General features: G+C 48.1%; 1 protein-coding gene across 1 annotated transcript; it reads left to right on the top strand.

Moving 5' to 3' along the window:
• The first annotated feature begins 1,165 nt into the window (after positions 1 to 1,165).
• Positions 1,166 to 6,433, top strand: RANGRF (RAN guanine nucleotide release factor). Its single transcript, XM_069943367.1, has 5 exons — positions 1,166 to 1,620; positions 2,963 to 3,079; positions 3,283 to 3,439; positions 5,093 to 5,187; positions 6,093 to 6,433. Exons 1-5 carry the CDS (start codon positions 1,541 to 1,543, stop codon positions 6,214 to 6,216), a joined length of 573 nt encoding a protein of 190 aa, XP_069799468.1. The 5' UTR covers positions 1,166 to 1,540; the 3' UTR covers positions 6,217 to 6,433.
• Positions 6,434 to 18,260: the final 11,827 nt, after the last annotated feature.

An 18,260-nucleotide genomic window follows, 5' to 3' on the forward strand; every position in this document is an offset into this window, starting at 1 on the left:
GGAATGGCGACGGTAAACCCCTTGCGCATTCCGCAGCTTGCACCCGGTGGCGGACTGATGTGGGCGAGCGCGTCTCCGCCCGTGCCATATACTCCATTCTATGCACGGGCAGATTCCGTCGTCCGTCCAAAGAATGAACATGTTCTCCGGGTTTTCCGTCACAGTTCCATAGTGTGCTTCCACCCTAAGGGTGCGTGCACACTACGGAATTGCCGCGTATAACCCGCGGCGTATTCCGTCGCGGCGCGCATTTCCATCCGTGCCATAGACACTGTTTTGTGCACGGGCAGATTCCACCAGTGCATAGAATAGTGTCTATGGCACGGGCGGAAATGCGTGTGGGGACGTGCGACGGAATACGCCGTGGGTTATACGCGGCAATTCCGTAGTGTGCACGCATCCTTAGGGTGGGTTCAGACTATGAAATGGTTGCGAAAAAATTCAGCGGAATTCTGTCGCCTCCATGCGCTCACGGCAGTGTGCCTTTCCTCCGGCTCCATAGACGCCATTCTATGGGCCGTCTGATTCCGCATTCCGCCGAAAGAATTGTCACGTCAATTCTTTCGACGGAATGCGGAATCAGCTGGCCCACAGAATGGCGTCTATGGAGCCGGAGGAAAGGCACGCTGCCGTGAGCGCATACAGGCGACGGAATTCCGGGGAATTTTTCAGCGAGAGTTCCGTAGTCTGAACCCACCCCTCACTGGGAAATCTCAGCTTTAACAGGATTTTTAATTTTATTTAAAGGGGTTGTCCAGACTTAGTAAAAGAGGACTTCTTTCTGTCAGAAACAGCACCACTCCTGTCCTCAGTTTGGATGCGGTTTTGCACTTCCATTGAAGTGAATGGAGGTGAATTGTAAAACCACACACAACCAAAGGACAGCAGTGGCGCTGTTTTAGTAAGAATTTCCTAATCCTGGATAACACCTTTACGTAGTGAATACGTTTGCCCCGTTATTCGTATGTTCACAGTGTTACCCCATGAGAATTGCAGGTTAAATATTTATTTGTATTTGTAGTGTTTTTTTAGTGTTGTTTATAGTGTTTTTCTGAAAACTGTAGCATTAAAAAAAAGAAACCAGGATGCATGCAATAGAAAAAGCTCCATGTGCAGGGATGACAGGGTTAATCCACGGAGAACCATACACTTACAACTGCGCATGCGAGTTGCCCTTTCCAATTCTAATTTGAGACTCACGGTTTCAATGCGCATGCGTACAAGTTACAAGCGCAGATTTCGACGCTTACCACAAGTACTTCCGCCCACGTGACCCGTCCACTGTAGCTTTAATGAATTTTAAACATTATTGGCAAGATAATTATTAAAAGGATGATTATACGGACGAAATTGGGGACCAAATATCATATTGAGAGTTATATTTTACGGTAATACGTCCTCAAACCGGAAGTATCCGCCACAATCCTCGGTGCATGATGGGAAATGTAGTTTGAGTCCACACATGAGAGTTTCCAGAAGCAGAGCCTGTCGGGACCGGTCACCTATCACAGACGGTTGTGAGTGACTAACCATCAGAGACATGGAGGGAATCGCCGACCAGCGGCCTCTGTTTGGAGGAGCGTTTTCTGCCGTCCTGCCGCCAGGTGTGCACGATGTCAGGTATAGATTGTCAGCTCCTGTGGTTCTGTATGTGATGTATATGTCTCCCCCCACCCCTGTATCAGGATTAGATTGTCAGCTCCTGTGGTTCTGTATGTGATGTATATGTCTCCCCCCCCCCCCCCCTGTATCAGGATTAGATTGTCAGCTCCTGTGGTTCTGTATGTGATGTATATGTCTCCTCCCCCCCCCCCTGTATCAGGATTAGATTGTCAGCTCCTGTGGTTCTGTATGTGATGTATATGTCTCCTCCCCCCCCCCTGTATCAGGATTAGATTGTCAGCTCCTGTGGTTCTGTATGTGATGTATATGTCTCCTGTATACTCCCCCTGTATCAGGATTAGATTGTCAGCTCCTGTGGTTCTGTATGTGATGTATATGCCCCCCCCCCCCCTGTATCAGGATTAGATTGTCAGCTCCGGTGGTTCTGTATGTGATGTATATGTCTCCTGTATACTCCCCCTGTATCAGGATTAGATTGTCAGCTCCTGTGGTTCTGTATGGGATGTATATGTCTCCTCTATCCCCTGTATCAGGATTAGATTGTCAGCTCCTGTGGTTCTGTATGTGATGTATATGTCTCCTCTATCCCCTGTATCAGGATTAGATTGTCAGCTCCTGTGGTTCTGTATGTGATGTATATGTCTCCTGTATCCTCCCCCTGTATCAGGATTAGATTGTCAGCTCCTGTGGTTCTGTATGTGATGTATATGTCTCCTGTATCCCCCTGTATCAGGATTAGACTGTCAGCTCCTGTGGTTCTGTATGTGATGTATATGTCTCCCCCCCCCCCCCCTGTATCAGGATTAGATTGTCAGCTCCTGTGGTTCTGTATGGGATGTATATGTCTCCTCTATCCTCCCTCTGTATCAGGATTAGATTGTCAGCTCCTGTGGTTCTGTATGGGATGTATATGTCTCCCCCCCCCTGTATCAGGATTAGATTGTCAGCTCCTGTGGTTCTGTATGTGATGTATATGTCTCCTCTATCCTCCCTCTGTATCAGGATTAGATTGTCAGCTCCTGTGGTTCTGTATGTGATGTATATGTCTCCTCCCCCCCCCCCTGTATCAGGATTAGATTGTCAGCTCCTGTGGTTCTGTATGTGATGTATATGTCTCCTGTATCCTCCTGTATCAGGATTAGATTGTCAGCTCCTGTGGTTCTGTATGTGATGTATATGTCTCCTGTATCCTCCTGTATCAGGATTAGATTGTCAGCTCCTGTGGTTCTGTATGTGATGTATATGTCTCCTCTATCCCCCTGTATCAGGATTAGATTGTCAGCTCTTGTGGTTCCCAGTCACATGGCATCATTGACCCCTTTGCCTTGTCTCCGCACAGCGACCTCCGGGAGATCCCTGACAACCAGGAGGTGTTTGTCCACACTAACACGGACCAGAGCATCATTGTGGAGCTCCTGGAGTATCAGGAGGGGGTGTCGGACCCCAACGCTGCCAGGTGAGGGGGAGATCAGCAGTCTGGGAGCATTGTCCACTGGTTGCAGTTCACTTAGTGGCCACTAGATGTCGGTATTACCTTCCCAGACAGTCTGCTTTTCAGCTTTGTTGTAAAACATGGCAGGATTTCTGTATATAATGGACCTGACCCTGGTACCTGTAAGCTTCTCCCTCTCACCCATGTCTACCTGTCCTCTGCCGCAGATGCCACTTTGAGGATGTAGCTGCCAGCAATGACGCTCAGGGCAGAGCGGAGGTGGTGAATGTGGAGCCTCTCCCCCTGGCACAGCTCTCTCTCACTGGCTGCTCCAGTGCCTGGGCGCTTACCGGGCACCAGCTAGTCTCCAAGTTCAATGAGCAGGTGAGTACTACTGGCGGCACTGCAAATCCCAGCAGGCTAGAACCTTTAAGGGAATCCGTCAGTTCCTGGGCACTACCTAAGGTGCTGACAGTGTACTGTCGCTGGCAGCCCCCAGTGAGCATGGTGCCTTTTTGGTAATTTTCCGTGCAGCGGATTATGTACAATCTTATATGTCCTACTGTACTAAGGAGCCACAGAGCTGTTGTTCGTGTCACCCTTGTCATGCATCCTCCTCCCTCTTCATAAATAATCAATGCTTCCCGGCCTCCTGCTCGCTCAGCTGTCAGATTACAGATCAGTCCTCTGTAGGCAGGTTACATCTCAAAGAATCTCTTCTCCCTAATGGGTTGGAGCTGTGGTCTCGGGGGTAACTCACCTGTCTAGAGTTTTGCCAGCAGATCATTCTCTGGTTCGAATCCCCTGATGGAAATTAAATAGATTTATTTTTTTCCCCTCATTATTATATCATTTTTAAGGCTATGTTCACACGCACAGTATTTTTGCTCAGTATTTTGCAACCAAAACCAGAAGTGGATTGAAAACACAGAAAGGCTATGTTCTCACACTATTGAAATTGATTGGGTGGCCGATATTTATTGGCAAATAATTACTAATTTGAAACAACGTCCGATTTTTTTGTTTTGGTTGCAAAATACTGACTAAAATAGTAAGCAAAAATACTGTGTGAACATAGCCTTAAAATTTATACAATAATGAGAAAAAGGACATCTATTTAATTTCCATCAGGGGATTCTAACCAGAGAATGAACTGCTGTCAGTTCTCTAGCCAGGTGAGTTACCCCTAGACCACAGCTCCAACACATTACAGAGGAAAGATTCTTTCAGACATAACCTGCCTACAGAGGACTGATCTGCAATCTGACAGCTGAGCGAGCAGGAGGCCGGGCAGCATTGATTATTCATGAAGAGGGAGGAGGATGCATGACAAGTGTGGCACGAACATCTGCTCTGTGACTCTTTAGTTCAATAAGATTGTACATAATCCACTGCACGGAAAATTACCGAAAAGGCACCATGCTCACTGGGGGCTGCCAGCTACAGTACACTGTCAGCACCTTAGGTAGTGCCCGGGAGCTGACAGATTCCCTTTAAAGGGACTAATGTATGACACTATGTCCTCCGCAGCCTCATACATTACTTGTTTACTCCGGCAGAGAAAAATTATTTCAAATCAACTGGTTTCAGAAAGTTACATAAAATTACAAATCTATTTCTTTAAAAAAATCTCCAGTCTTCCAGTACTTATCAGCTACTGTATGCCCTGCAGGAAGTGGTGTATTCTCTCCAGTCAGGAACTGTCCAGAGCAGTAGAGGTTTTCTATGGGGATTTGCTGTGGCTCTGGACAGTTCCTGACATGGACAGAGGTGCCAGCAGAGAGCACTGTGTCAGACTTCCTGCAGGACATACTGCAGCTGAAAAGTATTGGAAGACTGGAGACTTTTTTTTCTTTTTTTTTATAGAAGTTAATTACAAATCTCTTTAACTTTCTGAAACCAGTTGATTTAAAAGAAAAAAAATATTTTACTGGAGTACCCCTTTAAGTTTATTTTGTTAGGATTAGTATTTTATACCTACACACACACACACACACACACACACACATATATATATATAATATAATTTTTTTTTAGGCTCAGAATACGGTGACAATACATATGGCGCTATTCCGTATGCAGCAGCACGCCACCGACCTCTTGGTGACCTTCAATGACCCTGTAACAATTGAGTAAGTGTCGCCCATAGAAGAAGCTGCGAGTTTGATCCTCCTGCAGGGTGTTGTGTGTGTGTGTGTGTGTGTGTGTGTATAACCTCTCTCTTCCTCCTCCTCCTGCAGGGTGTTGTGTGTGTGTATAACCTCTCTCTTCCTCCTCCTCCTGCAGGGTGTTGTGTGTGTGTGTGTGTAACCTCTCTCTTCCTCCTCCTGCAGGGTGTTGTGTGTGTGTGTGTGTGTGTAACCTCTCTCTTCCTCCTCCTCCTGCAGGGTGTTGTGTGTGTGTGTGTGTGTAACCTCTCTCTTCCTCCTCCTGCAGGGTGTTGTGTGTGTGTGTGTGTGTTTAACCTCTCTCTTCCTCCTCCTCCTGCAGGGTGTTGTGTGTGTGTGTGTGTGTGTGTGTGTGTATAACCTCTCTCTTCCTCCTCCTCCTGCAGGGTGTTGTGTGTGTGTGTGTGTGTGTGTGTGTGTGTGTGTGTGTATAACCTCTCTCTTCCTCCTACAGGGTGTGTGTGTGTGTGTGTGTGTGTGTGTATAACCTCTCTCTTCCTCCTCCTTCTGCAGGGTGTGTGTGTGTGTGTGTGTGTATAACCTCTCTCTTCCTCCTCCTCCTGCAGGGTTTTGTGTGTGTGTGTATAACCTCTCTCATCCTCCTCCTCCTCCTGCAGGGTGGTGTGTGTGTGTGTATAACCTCTCTCTTCCTCCTCCTCCTCCTGCAGTGTGTGTATAACCTCTCTCTTCCTCCTCCTCCTCCTGCAGGGTGTTGTGTGTGTGTGTGTGTGTATAACCTCTCTCTTCCTCCTCCTCCTGCAGGGTGGTGTGTGTGTATAACCTCTCTCTTCCTCCTCCTCCTCCTCCTCCTCCTGCAGTGTGTGTGTGTGTGTGTTTGTGTGTATATAACCTCTCTTCCTCTTCCTCAGTCCGGCCAGCAGCAGTAGTATCGGTGCTGGGACTTCAGCTAACACTTCTCCTCATTGGACCCTCGATGATTTCCACCGTCTCCTGTGCACGCTCCAGCTCCATGATCCCGGCGTCTTCGGCTGACGTGACCTGTGTGATGATGATGAGGAGGAGGAGGAAGATGATGTGGCCTTCGCTTTGTAGTCGTCCCCTCCTGTGTTTGATCGTATCACCTCTCGGTTTGGGCTGGGTGGTCCCGGACTGGAGGTTGGGGTATATCATGGAGGACTGTGATCCCTGCAGGGCAGAATGTATGATGTATATACAATAATTAGAAGTCTATATTTTGGTAATAAATAATCCATTTTCTGGATATAATGTGTAATCTAATCCATTATGTTTATGAAAAGTATTCACACCCCCCCCCTCCTGTGCCTGACTAATGTAATGGATGGTATAACCAGTCATCCCCGAGAGTGTGAGCTGTGATAGAGCCGTCACCCTCCCAGCATGCACCAGGAGTAAGAGAAATCTTATATCTATAAACACATCATCTGTCTATTTTATTTTTTAAAAGAACAAGGTTTAAACTTTCTCCACATCCAGACGTACTGGGCCGAGGTCAGAACTGGGGGCCATCATCTGTATGCTACCTGCAAGGAACAGAAGAAAATCACTATAGGGCTATATAGCAACTATAATACTGCTCCTACATACAAGAATATAATTACTATAATACTTCTCCTATATACAGGGATATAACTACTATAATACTGCTCCCTATATACAGGAATATAACTACTATAATACTGCTCCTATATACAGGAATATAACTACTATAATACTGCGCCCTATATACAGGGATATAACTACTATAATACTGCTCCTATATACAGGAATATAACTACTATAATACTGCTCCTATATACAGGAATATAACTACTATAATACTGCTCCTATATACAGGGATATAACTACTATAATACTGCTCCTATATACAAGAATATAACTACTATAATACTGCCCCTATATACAGGAATATAACTGCTATAATACTGCTCCTATATACAGGAATATAACTACTATAATACTGCTCCTATATACAGGGATATAACTACTATAATACTGCTCCTATATACAAGAATATAACTACTATAATACTGCTCCTATATACAGGAATATAACTACTATAATACTGCTCCTATATACAGGAATATAACTACTGCTCCTATATACAGGAATATAACTACTATAATACTGCTCCTATATACAGGGATATACTACTATAATACTGCTCCTATATACAGGGATATAACTACTATAATACTGCTCCTATATACAGGAATATAACTACTGCTCCTATATACAGGAATATAACTACTATAATACTGCTCCTATATACAGGAATATAACTACTGCTCCTATATACAGGAATATAACTACTATAATACTGCTCCCTATATACAGGGATATAACTACTATAATACTGTTCCTATATACAGGAATATAACTACTATAATACTGCTCCTATATACAGGAATATAACTACTGCTCCTATATACAGGAATATAACTACTATAATACTGCCCCCTATATACAGGGATATAACTACTATAATACTGCTCCTATATACAGGGATATAACTACTATAATACTGCTCCTATATACAGGGATATAACTACTATAATACTGCTCCTATATACAGGAATATAACTACTACTTTTTCCGTCTGGGGGGGCCCTTTAGGTTCTGGTCCTGTGACAATGTGGTTGCAGGGCCATTCCGTGGCCCCCCTTCTCTGCTTGCGCACGTTTTGCGGGGATTGTGGTCACTGACCGGCACAGTGATGTTTTTTGGTTAGGGACTCATGTGTATCAGAAGACCTGCACGTGGTACATGAGGCAATATGGTTTGGCCAAATTATATACTAACTTCTGATGTTGGTTTTAAATGTAGCTGAATAAGCTTTCGTGTCAGCCATGGGTGCGATGTGCAGCCATTTCTGTCTTTTTGGCTTGTGCATATAACTACTATAATACTGCCCCTATGTACAAGAATATAACTACTATATATACTGTAGAGATTTGCAGTAGGGTGTGGACTGTGGCTTTCATACAAACGCTTCTTGCAGTACGTGATATTACGTGTGTTTCTTGGTCACTGGCTCAGTTAAGATGTCATTCACAATCTGTCCAGTAGGAGCAGCACCTAGGATAGAAGAAAGTGGGGGGCACTTATTCATTTAGGTATGTTTGCTGCCTAAGGATGAATGTTTGAGTGTGCAGTGTGATGGATGTATTAGTGTGCAGTGTGATGGATGTATGAGTGTGCAGTGTGATGGATGGATGAGTGTGCAGTGTGATGGATGTATGAGTGTGCAGTGTGATGGATGTATTAGTGTGCAGTGTGATGAATGTATGAGTGTGCAGTGTGATGGATGTATTAGTGTGCAGTGTGATGAATGTATTAGTGTGCAGTGTGATGAATGTATTAGTGTGCAGTGTGATGGATGTATGAGTGTGCAGTGTGATGAATGTATTAGTGTGCAGTGTGATGAATGTATTAGTGTGCAGTGTGATGGATGTATGAGTGTGCAGTGTGATGAATGTATGAGTGTGCAGTGTGATGGATGTATTAGTGTGCAGTGTGATGGATGTATTAGTGTGCAGTGTGATGGATGTGATGTGATCAGTAAATCAGAGAAGAAGAACCTTCATCATTCACCAGCCTTCTCTGTCTGTGATGTCCATGCGGTGCCGCTGGTCTAGGCCCTACTTAGAGTCAGACCAATCAGATCTCACTGATTTCTAAATATGACCGAACAGTAAGTGAAGTCCAACATGGCCGATTCTTCTCTTACTCTGACATCATATCGTGGAGAGTCAGGAGGCTCTGATAGACATTATGTGACTAATCTCCATTAACACACATGTACTGTATATGGCGGCTCTACTTTCCAACCTGTCCTGATACCTTCTGTACGTTGTGATTCCTTCAGAGAGGTGGTGACGTTATTATGGGTCCAACGTGTATCTGTTCCATTGGCACCTTCATCCTGAAATGCTCCACCAAGATGATCTACAAGAAGAAGACAGGGAGGGTTGGTTGGGGATCATGGTTTAATTGGTGGGAGAAGGAAGACAATGAAGTATCAGTCTAGTGGTGGAAGCGACCTGGGTAGGTTTCTTTGCTTTGAGTCTAACCCTATATCAACTAGTGATTACAAATGGCCGACACGTCACAGACTCAGTTTGCAAGTTGTGTCGGATGTTCCTTTCCCTGTATCTTCGAGGGACATGAGGAGAATGATTTTCGAGCCTGGTGACATCATACTGACCTTGGGTGGCGTGTGGTTTCTTCTGCTCGGTGAGGACCATGATCTGAGTGACGCTTGTCCTCCACGGTTTGGAATCATTCATGGCTTCATGCAGAATATCTCCCACAGAAGCTTCTAGAAGAGGATATAGGGGTCATTGGTCTTATGTTACATACATTATTATATACATATGCTTTACGGTCACAATCCGCAAGAATTAAAGGAGAAGTCCGGCAGGGGGTGGGAGGGTGTCGGAAATGAAAAAAAAAAAAAAAAAAAGCTTACCTGTTCCCATTCCAACGCAGCGCCACATCGCCAGGCTCATGTACCCCCACCATGTGTCCTCCCGGTTTCTGGGTACATCACAATCTGGGTTGAACATCCCAAGCGGTGGGATTTAGCCCGTTCAGCCAAACAGTCACTAAAGAGGTGTCCTGCCCCAGGTGGATATCCCTCAACTGGGTCGTGATGTAGCCGGAGGGGATCTAAGAAGACGTTTTGAGTCCAAGAGCGGGACACAGCACTGCGCAGGCAACGGGACAGGTGAATATGACTTTTTCACCCTCCAATAATTTTTTGGCCTGGCACTGGACTTCCCCTCTAATGGGGCATCTTATCACCTGGTGCTTACCATGGACTGGGTGTGGCCATCTAGGATGCCTGGCCAGACCACTGTCTTTGTGTGGCCACCACTATAGGTGTCACTTTTGGGACCCCAGTGAATGTCCATAGTGGTTACTAATAAGTTAATGTTGGGCAGAAGCTTATAGCCTGGATACAGACCTTCGATGCTTGGTGGAGAGGTGTTGGTTTTATTATAGATGGTGCTTGTGTTCCTTGGATCTGATCCGTTGACACCTTCATTCTGAAATTCTCCACCGAGTGGCTCTACAAGACAAGGCATCATTGGTTGGGTATCATGGGGTCGTTGGCACACGTTAGCCCAGGAACCATAAGACTATATCATATAGAAGAAGTCTGACTGGATGTAAGTGACTTTCTGAAGACTTGCTCTGAATAATGTTCCCGCCATATTGTCTCCCTACCTACCTGCTGTGATCTGTGATTTATTTTGAGTGGTTCTTCCCCAGTTTGTACTGTTCCCATTCTCAATCTCGGACTCTGCGAAACGAGGATGGGAGAATGAGAATTATTGGTTATGGGTGGACTGGACATAGATTTGAAAAGTCAAGAAGTAGTCCGTAAGCAACCAACCATGAGCCCCATGTCCTACCCCCTGTATGCTGGAGATGTGGCCTCCAATACACAGCCACATACATATACTGTACCATAGGGTTGGTATTATTGTCCATCTATAAGTATAGAGAAGAGCATCCAATCTCCATCCATACATGACCCCAGCCCCACCATGATCTCCTATCCTTCATGCATTTGGTACACTACTCCATACATGGTTACCATTTAGGACAGCGCCTCTTGTGGTGGGTGTGGGGGTTGATTTTGCAGGTCGTGGAGCCAGTATAGCCTTGACATGATGGAGTATGGCTTTATGTAAGTAATAAGGGAGCGAATGTGAAGATTCTGCAAAGAAAAAACAAACCCATAACTGGTGCAACGAGACGATAAGAAGAGGCAGATTATTGTGGCCGTAGACTGGGGTTAGTTCTATGCCATTAGCGGGAGGGATAGGCGGATTATATATTATATTATTATATTACACGTATCTCTGGGATGTCCCTTCCTGGGGTCGGGCTGTGCAGTCCCTATGAGCCTCTCACGTTGCGTCTCCTGTCCTGACCCGAACCAGTAAACTTCCTCCAGTTGTCCCTTTGATCAGATGACTGGCACAGCGGGACAGGAGGTCGGAGGTCATCCTATTCTGGGATTTTAGGAAGGTCAAAGGGAAGAGAAGCATTGATAGACCGAGGGAGCAGCTTCCTACATAACAGCCAGAACCCTGGCATTAAACCAGTAAAAAATGGAACCCACCATGACTTTCACGCCGCCTGAACCACCGGTCATCAGGGAGGTCCTCAGCAGATTGTCCATACACATATGGGGGAGTATGGGGGAAGATCTATCAATCATGAGAAAGGCCGGAGTGGCTGGGGACCGCTATGATGAGGGGACGGTTCAGGCAGCAGGAAAATGATCACATATTCCTCCTATGGTTTCCTACAATTCATGCCACAGTGTGCTGTATGTTAGTGGTGGGACCTTTTACCTCCTTGACGAGATAGTCTGCTTCCTTTGTTCCATTATATACAGTGCGTAAAACACCTGCAAAGGTACTGACATATGATGTGTCAATGATTCCATGCATAAATAGTGCCACCATATGGTACATAAGTACTACCTTCATACTGTGCATAAATAGCACCACCATAAGGTACATCAGTAATACCCCCATAAATAATATCCCAGTATGGTGCAAATGTAATACTGTCATACAGGGTGTAGTTATTCATGTGATACAGTGAGTAAATAGCACATATATATATTTTCATACAATGCACAAATAGTACCGCCATATGGTACATCCAAGTAATACTTCCATATTGTGCAAAAATAATACCATAAAGTGCATAAATAACATGACCACATGGTAGATAAATAATACCCCCATACTGTGTATAAATTAGAATGCCATCTAGCACATAAAGAGTAACCTTAGATGGTGCAAAATAATGCTACAATGCATGACTAGTACCACCATCTGATGTATAAATAATACCTCTATATAATGCATCAATGGTGCTAACATCTAGTGCATAAATCATATTTACATACTGTGCATAATAGTACCAGTATATGGTACCTAAATAATACCACCATATAGTGCATAATAGTCTCAGTATATGGTACCTAATTAATACCACCATATAGTGCATAATAGTACCAGTATATGGTACCTACATAATACCACCATATAGTGCATAATAGTACCAGTATATGGTACCTAAATAATACCACCATATAGTGCATAATAGTCTCAGTATATGGTACCTAAATAATGCCACCATATAGTGCATAATAGTCTCAGTATATGGTACCTAAATAATACCACCATATAGTGCATAATAGTAACAGTATATGCTACCTAATTAATACCACCATATAGTGCATAATAGTCTCAGTATATGGTACCTACATAATACCACCATATAGTGCATAATAGTACCAGTAAATGGTACCTAAAAAATACCACCACACAGTGCATAATAGTACCAGTATATGGTACCTACATAATACCACTATATAGTGCATAATAGTACCAGTATATGGTACCTACATAATACCACTATATAGTGCATAATAGTACCAGTATATGGTACCTAAATAATACCACCATATAGTGCATACATATTACTAGTACTATATCTGTATATTGTCAGGACTTACCGATATGGCATACGAGGGCCACCAGAATCAGCAGTGCGTCCCTCATATTCCTACAATACCGGGCATCTACATCTGGTATCCGGATTATATATGGTCACCTTATAACCGGAGAGCGAGGAGACCTGGAGGGGAACACGTTGTCACCTCCAAACAATAGGGACACAGGGGGGGGGAGGGATAGTTTACACCTTGTAAGCAATTGCTTAGCTGACTGGAGTGTTCCTGAGCGTGTAAGGTGTGGAATAACTGATGTAAGATCTAGGGCCGTACCAGAACAACAAGACCAACTAGAGACTGTTACTGACCGCTGGAGGAGACCATGTGCTATACAGAGTGAGGATGGAGGAGACCAAGTACTATACATAGTGAGGATGGAGGAGACCATGTACTATACATAGTGAGGATGGTGGAGACCATGTACTATACAGAGTGAGGATGGTGGAGACCATGTGCTATACAGAGTGAGGATGGTGGAGACCATGTGCTATACATAGTGGGGATGGTGGAGACCATGTGCTATACAGGGTAAGGATGGTGGAGACCATGTGCTATACAGGGTAAGGATGGTGGAGACCATGTGCTATACACGGTGAGGATGGTGGAGACAATGTACTATACAGAGTGAGGATGGTGGAGACCATGTACTATACAGAGTGAGGATGGAGGAGACCATGTGCTATACATAGTGAGGATGGTGGAGACCATGTGCTATACAGGGTGAGGATGGTGGAGACCATGTGCTATACAGGGTGAGGATGGAGGAGGCCGCGTCCTATACAGGGTGAGGATGGAGGAGGCCGCGTCCTATACAGGGTGAGGATGGTGGAGACCAGGGTAAGGACAGAGGAAGACTATTAAGTAATTATCCTGTATAGGACGCGGCCTCCTCCATCCTCACCCTGTATAGTACATGGCCTCCTCCATCCTCACCCTGTATAGGACGCGGCCTCCTCCATCCTCCATCCTCACCCTGTATAGGACGCGGCCTCCTCCATCCTCACCCTGTATAGGACACGGCCTCCTCCATCCTCACCCTGTATAGTACACGGCCTCCTCCATCCTCACCCTGTATAGGACACGGCCTCCTCTATCCTCACCCTGTATAGGACACGGCCTCCTCCATCCTCACCCTGTATAGGACACGGCCTCCTCCCTCCTCACCCTGTATAGGACACGGCCTCCTCCATCCTCACCATGTATAGGACACGGCCTCCTCCATCCTCACCCTGTATAGGACACGACCTCCTCCATCCTCACCCTGTAGAGGACACGGCCTCCTCCATCCTCACCCTGTAGAGGACGCGGCCTCCTCCATCCTCACCCTGTATAGGACACGGCCTCCTCCATCCTCCATCCTCACCCTGTATAGGACACGACCTCCTCCATCCTCACCCTGTAGAGGACACGGCCTCCTCCATCCTCACCCTGTATAGGACACGGCCTCCTCCATCCTCACCCTGTATAGGACACGGCCTCCTCCATCCTCCATCCTCACCCTGTATAGGACACGGCCTCCTCCATCCTCACCCTGTATAGTACACGGCCTCCTCCATCCTCACCCTGTATAGTACACGGCCTCCTCCATACTCACCCTGTATAGGACACGGCCTCCTCCATCCTCACCCTGTATAGTACACGGCCTCCTCCATCCTCACCCTGTATAGGACGCGGCCTCTTCCATCCTCCATCCTCACCCTGTATAGTACACGACCTCCTCCATCCTCACCCTGTAGAGGACGCGGCCTCCTCCATCCTCACCATGTATAGGACACGGCCTCCTCCCTCCTCACCCTGTATAGGACACGGCCTCCTCCCTCCTCACCATGTATAGGACGCGGCCTCCTCCATCCTCACCCTGTATAGGACACGGCCTCCTCCATCCTCCATCCTCACCCTGTATAGGAAACGGCCTCCTCCATCCTCACCCTGTATAGGACGCGGCCTCCTCCATCCTCACCATGTATAGTACACGGCCTCCTCCATCCTCACCCTGTAAAGGACACGGCCTCCTCCCTCCTCACCCTGTAGAGGACACGGCCTCCTCCATCCTCCATCCTCACCCTGTATAGGACACGGCCTCCTCCATCCTCACCCTGTATAGTACATGGCCTCCTCCCTCCTCACCCTGTAGAGGACACGGCCTCCTCCATCCTCACCCTGTATAGTACACGGCCTCCTCTATCCTCACCATGTATAGGACGCGGCCTCCTCCATCCTCACCCTGTATAGTATACGGCCTCCTCCATCCTCCATCCTCACCCTGTAAAGGACACGGCCTCCTCCCTCCTCACCCTGTAGAGGACACGGCCTCCTCCATCCTCACCCTGTATAGGACACGGCCTCCTCTATCCTCACCCTGTATAGGACACGGCCTCCTCCATCCTCACCCTGTATAGTACGAGGCCTCCTCCATCCTCACCCTGTATAGGACACGGCCTCCTCCCTCCTCACCCTGTAGAGGACACGGCCTCCTCCATCCTCACCCTGTATAATATGCGGCCTCCTCCATCCTCACCCTGTATAGTACACGGCCTCCTCCATCCTCACCCTGTATAGGACGCGGCCTCCTCCATCCTCACCCTGTATAGGACGCGGCCTCCTCCATCCTCACCCTGTAGAGGACACGGCCTCCTCTATCCTCCCCCTGTATAGGACACGGCCTCCTCCATCCTCACCCTGTATAGGACACGGCCTCCTGCCTCCTCCATCCTCACCCTATATAATACGCGGCCTCCTCCATCCTCACCCTGTATAGTACACGGCCTCCTCCATCCTCACCCTGTAGAGGACACGGCCTCCTCCATCCTCACCCTGTATAGGACACGGCCTCCTCCATCCTCACCCTGTATAGGACACGGCCTCCTCCATCCTCAACCTGTATAGTACACGGCCTCCTCCATCCTCACCATGTATAGTACACGGCCTCCTCCATCCTCACCCTATATAATACGCGGCCTCCTCCATCCTCACCCTGTATAGTACACGGCCTCCTCCATCCTCACCCTGTAGAGGACACGGCCTCCTCCATCCTCACCCTGTATAGGACACGGCCTCCTCCATCCTCAACCTGTATAGTACACGGCCTCCTCCATCCTCACCCTGTATAGGACGCGGCCTCCTCCATCCTCACCATGTATAGTACACGGCCTCCTCCATCCTCACCCTGTAAAGGACACGGCCTCCTCCCTCCTCACCCTGTAGAGGACACGGCCTCCTCCATCCTCACCCTGTATAGTACACGGCCTCCTCTATCCTCACCCTGTATAGGACACGGCCTCCTCCATCCTCCATCCTCACCCTGTATAGGACACGGCCTCCTCTATCCTCACCCTGTATAGGACACGGCCTCCTCCATCCTCACCCTATATAATACGCGGCCTCCTCCATCCTCACCCTGTATAGTACACGGCCTCCTCCATCCTCACCCTGTAGAGGACACGGCCTCCTCCATCCTCACCCTGTATAGGACACGGCCTCCTCCATCCTCAACCTGTATAGTACACGGCCTCCTCCATCCTCACCCTGTATAGTACACGGCCTCCTCCATCCTCACCCTGTATAGGACACGGCCTCTTCCATCCTTCATCCTCACCCTGTATAGTACACGGCCTCCTCCATCCTCACCATGTATAGGACACGGCCTCCTCCATCCTCACCCTGTATAGGACGCGGCCTCCTCCATCCTCACCATGTATAGTACACGGCCTCCTCCATCCTCACCCTGTAAAGGACACGGCCTCCTCCCTCCTCACCCTGTAGAGGACACGGCCTCCTCCATCCTCACCCTGTAAAGGACACGGCCTCCTCCCTCCTCACCCTGTAGAGGACACGGCCTCCTCCATCCTCACCCTGTATAGTACACGGCCTCCTCTATCCTCACCCTGTATAGGACACGGCCTCCTCCATCCTCCATCCTCACCCTGTATAGGACACGGCCTCCTCTATCCTCACCCTGTATAGGACACGGCCTCCTCCATCCTCACCCTGTATAGTACGAGGCCTCCTCCATCCTCACCCTGTATAGGACACGGCCTCCTCCCTCCTCACCCTGTAGAGGACACGGCCTCCTCCATCCTCCATCCTCACCCTGTATAGGACACGGCCTCCTCTATCCTCACCCTGTATAGGACACGGCCTCCTCCATCCTCACCCTGTATAGGACACGGCCTCCTGCCTCCTCCATCCTCACCCTGTATAATACGCGGCCTCCTCCATCCTCACCCTGTATAGTACACGGCCTCCTCCATCCTCACCCTGTATAGGACTCGGCCTCCTCCATCCTCACCCTGTATAGGACGCGGCCTCCTCCATCCTCACCCTGTATAGGACGCGGCCTCCTCCATCCTCACCCTGTATAGGACACGGCCTCCTCCATCCTCACCCTGTATAGAACACAGCCTCCTCCATCCTCACCCTGTATAGGACACGGCCTCCTCCATCCTCACCCTGTATAGGACGCGGCCTCCTCCATCCTCACCCTGTATAGGACGCGGCCTCCTCCATCCTCATCCTGTATAGTACACGGCCTCCTCCATCCTCACCCTGTATAAGACGCGGCCTCCTCCATCCTCACCCTGTATAATATGCGGCCTCCTCCATCCTCACCCTGTATAGTACACGGCCTCCTCCATCCTCACCCTGTATAGGACTCGGCCTCCTCCATCCTCACCCTGTATAGGACGCGGCCTCCTCCATCCTCACCCTGTATAGGACGCGGCCTCCTCCATCCTCACCCTGTATAGGACCCGGCCTCCTCCATCCTCACCCTGTATAGTACACGGCCTCCTCCATCCTCACCCTGTATAGTACACGGCCTCCTCCATCCTCACCCTGTAGAGGACACGGCCTCCTCCATCCTCACCCTGTATAGGACACGGCCTCCTCCATCCTCCATCCTCACCCTGTATAGGACACGGCCTCCTCCATCCTCACCCTGTATAGGACGCGGCCTCCTCCATCCTCACCCTGTATAGGACACGGCCTCCTCCATCCTCACCCTGTATAGGACGCGGCCTCCTCCATCCTCACCCTGTAGAGGACACGGCCTCCTCCATCCTCACCCTGTAGAGGACGCGGCCTCCTCCATCCTCACCCTGTATAGTACATGGCCTCCTCCATCCTCACCCTGTATAGGACACGGCCTCCTCCATCCTCCATCCTCACCCTGTATAGTACACGGCCTCCTCCATCCTCACCCTGTAGAGGACACGGCCTCCTCCATCCTCACCCTGTATAGGACACGGCCTCCTCCATCCTCACCCTGTATAGGACGTGGCCTCCTCCATCCTCCATCCACATTACATTGTGGTTGGTAACCTCCATGTTCACCTCCGACCTCCATTCACATTGACATGTTTTCATGGCCAATTTCTACACTTTCCCGTCACCATTTCCAAACTCCTTAAAGGGGTTATCCAGCATTAGAAAAACATGGCCACTTTCTTCCAGAGACAGCACCGCTTGATTGCAAACCACACCGGAACTGGAGACAATAGTGGTGCTGTCTCTG

Source organism: Dendropsophus ebraccatus, chromosome 1 (assembly GCF_027789765.1).
Source record: "Dendropsophus ebraccatus isolate aDenEbr1 chromosome 1, aDenEbr1.pat, whole genome shotgun sequence".
Classification (NCBI taxonomy): domain Eukaryota; kingdom Metazoa; phylum Chordata; class Amphibia; order Anura; family Hylidae; genus Dendropsophus; species Dendropsophus ebraccatus.

Bases quoted from the DNA above. Each gene is read 5' to 3' on its own strand.
- RANGRF (XM_069943367.1), top strand. From the start codon at position 1,541: ATGGAGGGAATCGCCGACCAGCGGCCTCTGTTTGGAGGAGCGTTTTCT. The intron at 1,621-2,962 runs GTATAGATTGTC...GTCTCCGCACAG, and splicing joins CCAGGTGTGCACGATGTCAG to CGACCTCCGGGAGATCCCTG. The intron at 3,080-3,282 runs GTGAGGGGGAGA...CCTCTGCCGCAG, and splicing joins TCGGACCCCAACGCTGCCAG to ATGCCACTTTGAGGATGTAG.